At 33.7% G+C, this 14,910-nt stretch overlaps 1 protein-coding gene across 25 annotated transcripts in view; it reads right to left on the reverse strand.

Annotated features, from left to right (window-relative positions):
* Positions 1 to 14,910, reverse strand: part of LOC129755407 (gamma-aminobutyric acid receptor subunit alpha-4) — a 706,839-nt gene that overhangs the window by 80,251 nt on the left and 611,678 nt on the right. For all 25 annotated transcript variants that reach the window (XM_055751878.1, XM_055751872.1, XM_055751879.1 and 22 more), the window contains one exon: positions 5,392 to 5,606. In XM_055751878.1, coding sequence (XP_055607853.1) covers positions 5,392 to 5,606 — 215 coding nt within the window. The remainder of the gene's footprint in view (positions 1 to 5,391; positions 5,607 to 14,910) is intronic.

Below are 14,910 nucleotides of genomic sequence, written 5' to 3' on the forward strand. Positions count from 1 at the left end.
ATCGCGAAAATCCGAACCACTCGCACACAAAGCTGACAAAATCGCTAAAAGTTGCCAAATCAACCGATACAAATGTAATTAAAGTGTTTGGGAAACGTTTGTCGACAGCCAGGAAGTCTGGATCGGGGGGAAATCGAAAACTGGAAGCCGCTGAGACGTCTAAAAGAGTTGCCGGTAGTTTCAAGCGAAACCCTAACCTCTCTCTCTCCGAGATGCCGCAAATAAGCCGGGTGTATCGTCTACAACCGTGCATCGAGCCAAAAAACGAGCCGGACTATCGACTTACAAAAAGGTAGTGACTCCAAATCGCGATGATAAACAAAATACGACGGCCAAAGCGCGATCCCGGAGGCTGTACACGACGATGCTGACGAAGTTTGACTGCGTGGTAATGGACGACGAAACCTACGTCAAAGCCGACTACAAGCAGCTTCCGGGACGGGAGTTTTACACAGCAAAAGGAAGGGGAAAGGTAGCAGATAATTTCAAGCACATGAAACTGTCAAAGTTCGCGAAGAAATATCTGGTTTGGCAAGCCATCTGTACCTGTGGCTTAAAAAGCAGCATTTTCATAGCTTTCGGGACTGTCAACCAAGAAATTTACGTGAAAGAGTGTTTGAATAAACGTCTGCGGCCTTCCTCAAGAAACACGGTTGATCCGTAGCGTTTTGGCCGGATTTGGCATCTTGCCATTACGGTAAAAAGGCCATGGAGTGGTACGCCGCCAACAACGTGCAGGTGGTTCCCAAGGACAAGAACCCACCCAACACGCCAGAGCTCCGCCCAATTGAGAAATACTGGGCTATTGTCAAGCGGAACCTAAAGAAGACCAAAAAAACTGCTAAGGACGAGCAGCAGTTCATGGCAAATTGGCTTTCTGCGGCGAAGAAGGTGGACAAGGTGGCTGTACAAAATCTAATGGCAGAGATTAAGCGTAAGGCCCGGCAATTCGGATTTGGAAAAGCGGAAGCCTAACTGAATATTTTTCCTGAATTTTATGCTAAATAAACTTGAAAAAGAAATTTAATTTGATTTTTCAAATAAACGATTTCACCGATTTATACGCGTTTTCCCTTGACCAAATTTTTACCGTATCACCCTTTAAACAAAGTCAAAGGTTTTTCAAACAAAAATTTAATAAATTTTTCGAAAATTAAAACAGCTGAAAGAGCGAAAGAAAAACCTAAGATGAAGGGAAATATGTCACCTGGAGTTTACAATATTATTTTCCAAATTTACGATCTTGATCATCTTGATTTATAAATTCTGTGCAATGTAGAATGTATACAACTTTGTTGCTTGGCAGCTTTTGTCATTTTTTTCCAATTTATAAGAAAATTTGTGTTTTTTGTAATTTTTTTACTACCATCCCCTCCCCCCTTGTGATGTTTCAGCTCCAAGTAACAAAAGCAAGATTTCAAGTTTATTCTGGTCATATAAAAAATAGATGGCACCTGCTTAACATCAAAATTTTGTTACTTATTTCATACATCGAGCAAGGTGACGTCATAAATATGTGCATAGTCTGGGCACATAAATATAGACAAATTATTTTAAGCATTCAAAACCACAGCAAGCCAAAAATGCAGGAATCCACAGACAAATGTTTGCAATATACAAACTGCCAACAACCCTGTGTTTTTTTATTTCATGTAGGAAATTTATAAAAAAAATCGTTAATTGGGACAAATGTAAAACTTTTAGGATACGAAATAAAAAATTTGTAAACAATCTGATAAATTAAGATCTGGCAACTTAAAATTAATTGAGAGAATATTTTTAAATAATAGTATGACATCAAATCAACTACTAAAAACAAAGCTGATGTTTAGACTTTGTAATCATCTTTTTTCAATGAAATACATTAGGTTCAGTTCCTGTACAATTGACAAAAAACTTTTGATAAATCTTGAATTTTCGCTTGAAAATTCTATTTCGACCATACTTTGACAAACACGAATGCTTCAAAAACCCTTATGCCTGAACAAAAATTTGGTACCCATGTGATGATAATGCTTTTAAATAATATTTTTTCGCTCATTTTCACCATCCGTCTATCCTTCTGTAAAATTTCATAATCTTGATATGTCCTTACTATTAAGGACATCACTTTTAGCCGATAAGGCCGATGAACAAGTCATTTTACGGTTAAATAAAACTATTAAAACACCTATTTTATTGAGTTCTGCAAGAAGTGCAATGTGTCAATCCAAAAAAACCAAAAGGCCCATAAAAAAGTTACGAAAAAGTTACTCAGCCCCATCATTGATCTGACGTACGTTTAATGCACCTTAAAACTAGGGTATATATTAATACTTTCAAGTTCCAAAACAAGTCTAAATGACCTTCCATTCAGCTTCCAAAAAATCTTAATATGAATAAAAAAATTCTCGCTCTATCTCAATTTTACCCTTGGCATCACCTTCTAGGATTTGGATTTATTACGTATGTATATCGCACCAGAATGGTCACAAAAGTAATCAAATTTCTTGTTGAAAAAACTTTCCCGGCTTGGGGATCGAAACCCAACCTTTGTTGTGCCAATCGAACACAAGGCCACGCCTAGATTTTATTCTAACTGAAACTAAATCTTGAATTGGTGATATAATTTTGTAGCACACCTCCCAGGCGCACTCCCCTCCCCCCACTCCAGACAGCACCACAATGCACTTTGTGTGACTTAGTAAAAACCCAATAAGAGTTCTTTTGTGCCCTTTTTGTGACTTAAGTCCCGTAAATCACCTTTGCAACTGTTAAGTTCATTAATGAGTACATATAGTTCACTCATGAGAATTGGGAAAAATAAGTCACCTATAACGTACCTATAAATCATTTTTGCAACTTTCAAGTACATCAATGAGTACATATAATTCAATTATGACAATTGGGCAGTTCTTTCTCTTTGTCAGTAAATATGTAATTTTCAATGTCTTTATTTAAGAAAATATGTGACTTTTGGTTTTTTCATCTTTTTTTTTGTTGCAGATAGATGTTAGATCTTTTGGAGCATTACCCCGCGTTGTTCTAATTTTTCAAATAATTATGAAAAAAGTAAGTTCTGACTTGAAAATTTTGAGCAAAATGAGACCTTCCTTATTTAAATTTTACCGAGGATTTTAATGATGATTTTTTTAGCCACCGTTCACTTCGGAAAATGATTTTACTCTCAATTCTCCCACATTTTTCAATAAATTCAGAAAAACGCAGGTTTGAAATTAAAAAATTTGAACCAAATGAAATCTAACTCATTACCAGGGGTGTCATGTGTCCTGATTTTTCAGGATTTGTCTTGATTATTGAGAGGCTGTCCTGATTTTTCAATAACGCTTGAAATGTCCTGATTTTCTAAAAATGGGCTCAAAAATTTCCTGATTTGTTCTGATTTTCAAAAAATATCTAAATCATAGCTAAATTTAATGATCAATGGTGAGAACATAAAAAAAAATCCTTAATAAAATAGTTAAACCAGTTTAACCGATGATAATCTTTGGTTCAAATGATATTCAAAATGTGTTTTTCAGGCCATTTCGCTTCAGTTGCATAATTTGAGGCGGTATTTCGCCTTTCGTTATGCAATCTAAGCAAATCTGCATGTTATTTTCATCAATTTTTTGGTGTCTTTAAAAATTCTGTTTTTTTTCATCGCGGTGTCCTGATTTTTGACAAAACCACCTGGCACCTCTGCTCATTACTGATTTTTCCGGAAAACATAATAAACGCTATTTGGCACCAAACGCATCGGAAACTGAAATAATGGCCGTTTTACCTCCAATTTCTCAACATACTTAGTGTAGTTCAGAAAGAAAACATGTTCAGACTGGGAAATGTTGGAGCAAATGAGACCTATCTGGTATGAATTTTTTCCTAGTAATCGAATGTAGGCTATTTGAATCACCGAACGTTCCGTAAAATGGTGTTATGGCTGTGTTTACCCTTAATTCCCCTGCATTTTCCCCTGCCATATTTTCCGAGCGGTGCACCACCACCGCGGTGGTTCAAATAGCCTTCATTTGATTCCTTAAAAAAAACGCACATAAGATAATTCTCTTTGTTCGAACATGCATTTTTCTGGAATATTTGAAAACTGTAGGGGAACTGAGGGTATATTACTTTATTTTCCGATGAGTGCGATTGTTCAAATAGCTTTCAGTTATTTGTCATTTGTTTTCGAATTGATTGAAGAATGTTGAGAAATTGAGGGTAAAACAGCAATAACCCCAGTTTCCGATGCGTGCGGTGGCTCAAATTGCCTTCGTTTGATTCTTAGAAAAACGTATACAATATCAGCATCATTTGGCTCAAAATTTTCAAGTTCAAATATGTTTTGTAAATTGGTAGAAAAATGTGGGGAATTGAGAGTAAAAGGTTTTTTTTTGGAAAAAATCACACAAGGTCTCATTTGATTCTAATTTTTCATGTTCGAACTTACTTTTTTCGAAAATTAATTAAAAATATAGGAAAATTCATGGTGAAATCAACCATAACTCCATTTTTTCGTAGCGTGTGGTAGCTCAACAGTCTTCATTAAATTCCTCGAAAAATAATCATACAAGGTAAATTTCTAGTCCAAATCAATGTTTTCTGGATTGTTTACTAAATATTAATTAGGGGTTAAAAAGGCACTATATATCCGTTCGTAAGCTCGTGCAATGTCTGAAACTTTGTTCAATCGATTGTCCGGACATTTTCCCTAAAAAAAAAAATATATTTTCATGGGTTTAGTTCCCGTAGAAGAAAAGATATTAAATTTCGTCGCGGTTTATACACTTTTTCCCTCTTGTGCATTGTCTTTCTCAATATTTTATGAAAAAAAACTTAAAAAATTATCAGCTAACAAATAGAAATCTTTGTTCATTTAAAAAGATTTAACTTAAGTATAAAACTAATCCTGTTTATGTCATAACAGTTATTTCGTTTTCATCTTAAGATTTTTATTACATTTGAAATGATGGTTAGTGTTTCTTTAAAATATCAGTATAAATAAAAATGATAATTAAAAGTAATGCAGAAAGAACATAAACAAATTAAAAAGGCAAGACTCAACTCATAAACCAATTAAGCAAACTAATTTGTTAAGCCATTCCGAACGCAAAAATAACGGAAACGCGATAAGGGCTGCTAGCTGTGGTGTGTTAACAACACAGGAACAGGAAGAACTGAAGAAATGTCTCCGCTTCAAACTGAGATGGTAGTGGAGGGATGCAGGAAGATTTCAAGGTGTGAGTGGGAATAAAACGGAAAAGAAAATGGAGAAATTCCGGTTAAAATCGCCGGAACCGGTTTTCCGGTCGTCGGATTAGTTAGTGTGATTACAATTCCGGGTAAGGAGGAAGGTAAGTATGGAATAATTGCTAAATGGGTTTTTTTCTTCATTATTTTGGTTTTGCCTACCTGTGTGACTGGATTTTCTCCCGGTCTATATACAACATTGTGCAGCGGCCGCTTCCTGCCGACATAATTGACGCAAACGAACTCGAGCAGGGAAGCGTAGATGAAGCACATGCAGACTCCATCCCACACGTTCATCGCCGTCAGATTCGACACGACCGGAAGTGTGCTGCGGAAACCGTTGGAGGTGGTGAAAAAATTCAGCATGGTCGTGACGCCTGCCGGAGGATTTCGTCGGTTGATTCGGATGCAGTTCCATTGAGGTATGTTCGGTTCCAGGGTCGTCCAGGATAATGGGATACCCGAGGAGAAGAAGAAGGACAATGAAACAAGAACAAAAATGCAGATCAGATATAAATATTAAATACAAAGTTACACGACGACGAAACCATGCAAGCCTTTTGATGGGTGGATGTGGGTGGTTGAATTTGTATGTGAGGGGGTGGCTGGCTGGCTGGCTGAGTCTGCTGAGGCCGGACGGATTCTCCGGGATCTGCGGTTCCGGTTGTTACGGTTTTTAAACGGAGCATCGTTTCGTGTTTTACTGATTTTTTTTATTTTATTTCTGTCTCTTGCGCTGAGATGATACTCTTCTCGGTTGACACGGTTGGTTTTACAACAGTTGTTTCAAAAGTTTACATAATGGTAGAGCATTCTTCCGTTTGTGGTCTCGGTTTGTCATACCCACTGAGTTTTTTTGTTGCACATTCCGTTTCGCTCCGTGAGAAATGGCGGTAGATACATTTCAATTAAAAGAAACTTTACAATTTGTGGCCAAGTCTGAAAGTTGGCGTTTTTCATTTGGAATATTAAACAACAAACGACCTCAGAAAATAGAATCAATCTTCTGTGAAAAATGTATAGGGTTATCTCTAAATATGCATAAAGTAAGCCTCACACTCCGTTGGAGAATAAAGGCATCAGAAACATAAGTTAAGCTGTTTAAGAATGTTGTCTGTAAAGGATAGAAGAATTGATGTTGAGAATCAGTTTTTTTAAAAGGAGTTTTTTTTTCTCGTTTCGTGATTTTTTTAATATATCAAATTTTCATACTGTAAGAACAAAAATAATTATTTTTATTTTACAGAAATATGTAAGGGAAATTGGTGTTATATCGATTGGAACATTTTCATTTTAAAATTGTTTGGAATGGAATGATTTATCTTTAGATGTTTTTTCTCATTTTTTTTTTAATTAATCCATAAAGCTATCAGGAAAAAAATAGAAAAAAATGTTTAAGTTTATAAAAATAAAAATTCAAAATTTCATGTTTGAAATATGTTCATTACTTAACAACTAACTTTTAATTTTATCGAAAAAAAGGAAATTTCATTTTTATAAAAATAATTGGTGAAATATTAAATGTTTTTAAATAAATAATCATTAGATAATAAAAAAGTTTAAATTTCTTTCAATAACGTATTTTTGAAAAGTATTTCTATCTTGAGATTTTCCAGTTCAGACCACGTTAGATTTAAGCAACATTTAAATTTGGCACATGTTCCAAATTCAACGCTATTTTCAAATAACATTACCTGATATTTTCCGCTTTTACAGGACAAATATAATATTGACAAACATCATTACTTCGTTCAGACATTCTTGAAAGTTGACAAAATATAATAACAGGGATTTAAAAATATATAGAATACTTTTGCGGACGAAAAACTGTAAATTAAAAAAAAAATTGAATGGACTAGAAAACATCTGGAAAAAAAGATTTTAAATGACATAAAAAACAAATATGATAAAAAAATAATCAATCTAAACAAAACAATAAAAGTTCTATATGTGTTTAAAAAATCATAAAAATTAATACAGAATGCAGGAATAAAAAAGGAAAAATTCATGAGAAATAGCATAAATAATAATAACGTCGGTACACTTTAGGTCATAAGTGAGACAAACTTTAATAAAAAAATACCGATCGATTTTGTCACAGTACAAATTAGACAACACAAGGTTTCCGGGCATGTTGCTTAAAACGAAAGGGATCTGTATTTATGGCCCTCAGAGCCAATGGGATTAAGATACTCAATGGTCAGATAAAAAATGCAGAACGATTCTTCAAAATTCAAACCTTACATATTTGGTGACTTTTTTCAGATTTTTTTTAATTTTCATTTCTTAACATGCGAAATTAAAATATGTATTTTCTACAATTATTTATGTAGAAAATAGCCAGACACAGCAACTAAGAAGTCTATTTTCTCAAAATTTTACTACCTTCTACCCCTTTATCTCCAAGGGCCTCATTTGGGGTTTTTGGTCAAATTTTAAATTCGTTATATTATGCTGAATCAAAATATGAGAATATGCGTTTAAAATTCCTGTAAGGGATTACCTACCTACCTACCTAAGGGTCCAGCGCCGATTGACCGGCGCATAGGGCTGAGATAAAAGATCTCCACTGCTGGCGATCCGGAGCCAGCGTCTTCACTTGCTGCCAGCCAAGGTTCTCGTCAACTGTGCGGATTTCAGCGGCTAGACTTCGCCGCCACGAGCTTTTGGGCCTGCCTCTTCTTCGATGCCCATCTGGATTCCAGTCAAGCGCCTCTCTGCAAATCTCGTTTTCATCTCTTCGCAGCGTGTGCCCAATCCATCTCCACTTACGTTCTCGAATCTCGATTTCTAGCGCCTTTTGATGACACCGGCGATGAAGTTCAACGTTTGAGATCCAGTTGCCAGGCCACCAAGCGCGGATGATGTTCCGCAGGCACCGATTCACAAAAACTTGCAGTTTTCGCGTCGTCACCGCATATGTGCACCAAGTCTCACACCCGTACAGCAATACGGATTTAACGTTTGAGTTGAAGATTCGGATCTTAGTTCGTAGAGAGATCTGGCGTGACCGCCAGATGTTTCGGAGACTCGCAAACGCAAATCGGGCTTTCCTGATCCGGGTTTCGATGTCCTTCTTGGTACCACCATCAGGCGTAATCTGGCTACCAAGATACTGGAAGCACTCCACTGTCTCAACCTGTTGTCCAGCTACCACGAAATTGGAACGATTTCCTGTATTGATTTCCATCGACTTGGTCTTTCCGACATTGATTTTGAGACCTGCTGCCTTGGAGCTTTCGGTGAGGTCATCGAGTTTGCTCTGCATGTCTTGTTGTGTTTGGGCGAGCAAAACAATATCGTCTGCCAGGTCAAGGTCGTTCAGTTGCTCCATGGTTGAAGGATTCCACGGCAATCCTCGGTTTGGTCTACAGTCAATCGATCCAGTCAAGATCTCATCCATTACGATGAGAAAAAGTAGCGGTGATAAAATACAAAGGATAAGGGATTCGATATCATAAAATATTTCGAATAAACTTGGTTGAAAAAAAAAATGAAAATAAGGTCATATTGGTCAGGAAGGTAATATTGAGGAATGAATGTCATATACTTAGATTTTAAATTCTGAAAAATTGAAGAAAAATAAAATTTCGTATTAAAGTTTTATTCCTATTTAAATTCTTTTGAATAATAATAAAATGTAGTGAATATTCCCGAATTAAAAACAAAAGGATTATTAGCTCCGTTTTTTGTTGGAATTTTTTTTCATGTTCAAAAAATTACAATTTTGGATTTTTTTTCCACACTCAATTTATTTTACCTGTTGAAACGTTAGTATCAATTACAATCTCGTATTTTGTAGACAATTTTTTTTCGATTTTTGTCTTTTTACATCTTTATCTCATTCGCGACTTATATCAACGATGCAGTTGGCGGACAGTTATTGAAAAAATTATCCGGTACAACTGTGATCGATGATTACTCTTAGGCTCGAACTTATGGACATCGGCTCAGAAAGAAACTGACTTGCCAACTGAGTTTCGTCGACAAATTTTAGTTGTTCATATTTTGCTGAAACTTGAATCATGCCACCTCAGATGAAGCAAGTTTCCTAGATTTTTCTAGTTCAAAGGTCGGCAACCTGCGGTTCTTAAGGTATTAAACTGCGGCTCTTTAGCTTACTGTGCAAATATTATACATATATTTTTGAATAAAATAGTAAAAAAATCGTGTTTAACTGATAATTGAGTCTTGTGACCTGGCACACAGATTTTCATAGGTCAAGATGAAAATTGTAATATGGCGTCCGCCGTAGGAACAGAACTAGCGGAAAGGTCCAAATGGGAAATAAGGATTTTTTTGAAGTCTTATTTATCAATTTTCACTGTTCTTGAAGTATCAAAATAGAGATCAAGATTTATTTTATCATCAACCTTAACTCTTTAATGCATAGTGTTGTTTTAAAACAACATTAATCTAAATTCAAATATAGGGGGAAGTGTTCCTAAATGCGCATGTTGGGTAATATGCGCATACAGCCGATAGACGATATGGCTAGAGATTCATCATATCTAATCAGTGCAGTTTAAGGGTAATACGCTTTTAACACATGGCATGAAAAAATTTAATTGTTATATAAAGTCGAAAAAATTTAAAAATTCAAACAAGATTTTTGTCAGTTTGGTATAATATATTGAACTTTAATTATTGTGCGTACAGGTTCTGTGAACAAAAATTTTAATGGTTTTTCTTTCTTATTCATCTGGAAATCGGAAATTCAACAAATTGAAGCTTTTGGCAAAGTTGTAGATGATAAGATATTGGAATAAGAGACAGGTTCTGAATGCCCATATCAAGGCAGGTTAAATGCCTATATCAAGAAAAATAGATTAGTCTTATAAATTTTTCACTTTCTATCATTTAAACATTAAATCTACGCTCAAATCACGATCTAACAGCGAAAAAAGAAGAATTTCATACTGATCCAATAAAAATACAACATGAACAAAATATTACCATGAAATATGGCCATATGGAATACTTAACTATGTTTCATGCAAAAGAACTAGTGATGTAAAAAATTTCACCACAATTTCAGCCTTGACGTATGCTTAACATCCGTTTCTACCATTTTCAATTAAACAATTTCAAAATATTGCAAGTGTAAATGAAATATAGCTTAAAACATAAATATGCGCATTAAGCCCGTCGGTTTTGGAAATCGGCTATTTTGACTTCTTTTATTATAAAATTATTTTCACAAAAACTGTAAGAGATTTTAACAGAAAAAATGCTCTTACGTATAGAAAACAGATGTCCGCTCATGTGCATATAGTTTTCAGACTCCTATCTATTGAAATATAGGAGAAAATGAGTGCTTTCCTTAATATGCGCATATAGCCCACCTCTCCCCTATCGGAAACGCGTGAATATTTTTGAAAGATGTACAAACAAAAAAATTTCTAGAGATTAAAAGGAATTAGCCAATGGTATTTTTGTTACGGTATTACAATGTTTTTGTAAGATATCGAACAAAGTATGCGGAAAAAAAATGCAAAATTCAAATTAATTTAATTGTTCGAAAAAAGTAGTTTTTGGAAAATTATTGATATTTTTTCAGATTTGCAAATTATATCACATTTTTTAACCTCAATCAATCACAAACACCTCCCTGCACCTAATTAACAAGGTTTGGAAGAAATTTGCAAAATCGTATTGAAATTAATTAAGAATTTCAAAAAATATTTTTCAACTTTGATGGGCCATAACTTTTACAATACTCGAAAGAACGACTTCAAACCTTCTGAGTTATGTTATTCAAATTAAAATGTTATTATTTAACTGAATCAATAACTGATATTCTCATTTAAAAAAAGTCATGCATTAAAGAGTTAAATGCAAAGAATAACTGAAGTTTTGAAATAAAATTTTAAAACGCGTGTATATTTTTTGATTAATCGAACACCAAACAAAAGTTTTTAGATAGCCTCTGTTTGTAAAGACTTTGATCATTTAGAATCCGAGCAGTTACAAACGTGTGTATTTTAAAAACTATTCATTTCATCGAAAAACTTTCTATGGAGGATATGGAAATGACATTTAATGTAAAAATATAAAAATAAATTATCAATGATTTCAATAAATACTCTAACTTTTTCATAAAATTTCTTTTTTAATTTTGCACACTTTTTTCAGTCATGTATTGATTTATTTTTTTTTTTACCACAGAGGCAAAACCTTTGCAAAATCATGATATTTTACACAAATTCACCTGGAATCAGCAATTAAAATCTGGTTGGAACCTTTTCATGAGTAGGCATCTCGAAGAATTTGATCTTTAAATCCGATTTTAACATAATTTTTTTTTGTCCATCAGAAGACATCTGTCATATTGCGTAAAATCCGGATGCACCGATTGCGATCTTTGGAACTGATCATTATTAACTATTTACTTGGTGTCTACTAGTCAGGCAACACTTTTTGCCTGCCGGAAATGGATTTTTTGCATTATTTAAGGAGTCTGCATTCAATTATCCCCAATAACCATCGACTTTTTACCATATTGTAGATCACTCCGATGGTTGGTTTGAACGTGTGGATTCTAGAGAGGATTCTAGAGTGGTTCTTAATACTTCTTAACCATTTGGCCCGAAAAAAAATCAGAAAAAACCTTGAGCTTTCAAGTCAACAATGAAGAAATTTCGAGGCGCAAAATGCGTAAAAGGAGCAAATTTGTGCCACATTATTTTTACCATGTCTTTTTGCATCGTAAATATCTCAAACACACGATAACTTAAAAATTTATCAAAAATAGGCAAGATAGTACTTTTCATAACCAACACAACGCTACTAAAGTTTTGCATATCCAAGCTCTATTAACGCAGCTATCACCGAAGTAAAGTGCCCGGATACTAAATGATCATAGCCTTATTTAACATTTTATATTTTGAGCACTCGCAATCACTTTTTTGCCCTTTGTTCAGTTGACATTTCCAAAATCGTATTTGATTCAATCGACCATTTATTAAATATTTAAACCTTAATCCAGTCAATTTTATTTGAATTGAAACGATAATTTTAATGTATCTGAATATGGAGAAGCATTCCAGATTGCCCACTTTCAACCGTTGTTGCCCGGATTTTCAAAGAAAAAAAATGGCTTCGGCTTGGCCCAGAGGAAATAGGCCCGGTTTTCTCCTAGACAATTCACAATTTTTACGATATTCCAAATTTTCAAATTGTTTTAGCGAAAAAATTAGCATGCATTTTTTTGGAATGTTTAGATAAAATTTGAACGCCGCTGATGTGTCTTGGTAAAAATTTTTTTTCGTGTTTTTATTTTTTAGTTTTTCTTTTGTATTTTTAAGGAAAATACCTAAATTTTGGCTAGATTTGCCCGGATATTTCCTGATTTTGAGTTTGAAATTTAGACACTTTAGGCCAGGATTTACTCAGCCTGGATCCTCACAGAAAAAATATGGAAGGCTTACTCAATAAATAAAATTTAGAAAAGTGAATTGATTCAAATACAAAATTTCAAATCTTAAAATTGAGAGATACAAATTAAAGTTTGACAGCTTTTCTAACTCGAATCAGCATTGAGAATGAATGAAAATTTCAATTCCGAAAATCGATTTGAAAACATAAACACAGGTCAAATATGTACTTGTATTCAATAACATAATAGACCTTTACCACCAGCACCATTTCGAAAGATACTTTATTTAATCATTCTACCAACAAATTTAGACTCTTTTGAAGTCATCGAGGCTATATTGATAGATTAGTAATACCCAGTTTAGCAAATTAGATTAAAAAAAATGATATGTTTGCACTCAGTTTTTAAAGTTAAAGTTTTTAAAAATCAGCCGTGTCATTTCATTTGGCTGGATATTTAATGTGTTCTAACCTTAGGAGCCTACTACAAGGCGCTCTTTAGGTCGCACCCAACGAGTGTGACTGATACTTGAAAAATTGAATTTTCGTTAAGCCAAAGTCAACTGAGCGATACGAATTTTCCAATTTATAAATGAGAAATATTTTTGATTATAGCTTACCGGTTGTGTTCTAATTGATGGTAAGCAATAAAAATAAGTATCTTTTAACATTCAACGCTAAAAATCCAACCAATTCATTAGGAGAAATTCAAAATTAAATTCAACGGACTCAGTTCGGTCTGGCTGAACAAAAATACATACAATTGATGACGAATGACATGGAGTTTTTCTTTTTATTTTACCCTTTAAGGTTACTTTGGCACAACCCATTATTGCCATTTCTACTGCCTGCACCATTGATTTTTTTTAAATTCTTTAAAAATTTGTAAAATGTCCAGATCTTCATAGAATAAGTAGCTTACCATGTTTTGCATCCGCTGCAATAGATAACTCAACTTTGTTCAATTTGGCGTTCAGTTCAGAGTCTTTTTAAACGTTTAAAATGTCAAGTGTGATGTCTGCAGCCCAGATTTGCCAAGAGCACACAAATTTTCAACGAAGTTTTAGTAACTGACATAATTTTTTTTTTTGATTTTCGATTAAAAGTTATTATACGTTGGTTTATTTTGATTCTTTTTTGTTTAGAAACTTTAGCAGTATCCTTGAACTTGTCTTGCCAATTAAATGTACTGTTGCTTAATTAATTGTCACGCATTTTCTATGACGGTTACAAAATCCCAATTTAACAGGTTTATTCTGGTTAAACTTCACTTTTTTCCTGTAATCTAACCTTTAGCAAGCATTGATGAATAATCTAAAATATATTGAATTTCATTCTACATTGAATGAAACGCTCAATAGTGAAGAATCACCTGTGACATAAAATGAGATTTTTGAATTTTTCAAATGCATAAATTTCCGAAGACACGTTCACTTGATGTCATGGGTTTTGAAAATTTTAAATTTAGAATGACATATGTTTCCAGTTATTAGTAGCATGAATTTTTGAAGTTTATAATTTTCGGCTACGTTAATTTCAGTTGAGTTTAACCTTATACTTCTGGATTTTGGAAAGGATAAGCTAAATATGGGAAAATAAAACATTTCCATTCAATTTGTTAATTTAAAAGCTTTTCGTTGCTGAAAGAATTATAAATATTCTTCTTATGTTAATATGTTCAACTCTTTCACTGTGACATCATGCCAAGTATTCATAGCTTGATTTTAGCTTGATATGAATTCTAAATTTTCTGGTCCCGATATTTGTCAACGCATTAAAATTGATATAAAATCAAACCATTTAAGAAGGGCTGACGATCTAGAAAAGAATCAATGTACCTAATAATAATCAGAAACAGATTTTTTTTTACAAAAAAGAGAGAGTTAGGAAAAACTCAAATGATTTTAAAATTATATTCGTTAAACTTATGTTTATTGACCAAATTACCATGCATATCTTCTGTTTTTTTGTCTTTTACAAAGTTTTAAATGAGTTTAAACTTTCAATTTCAAATGCTCATAGACTTTTTGGAAAGATGTCAAAATTAGATGTTATCTTATCTATTTAAATTTCCCAAACTTGTGAATTTTTTTAAGCGTCGTTTTTCTTACACAAAAACATCTATACATATTCTGTATCTTGGATTGAATGAAAGATTGTAAATGAATTCTTAATCTGATCAGATCTTAATCAGATATCTTAGGTCGATTCTACCCTAAATTGACAAATTTTCCAATTTCCACACGCCATACCACCAAAACTTAAACCTTTGAATTCAGCATGCCAAAATCTTTCAAAATCAGT

This window comes from Uranotaenia lowii, chromosome 3 (genome assembly GCF_029784155.1).
Source record: "Uranotaenia lowii strain MFRU-FL chromosome 3, ASM2978415v1, whole genome shotgun sequence".
Lineage (NCBI taxonomy): Eukaryota > Metazoa > Arthropoda > Insecta > Diptera > Culicidae > Uranotaenia > Uranotaenia lowii.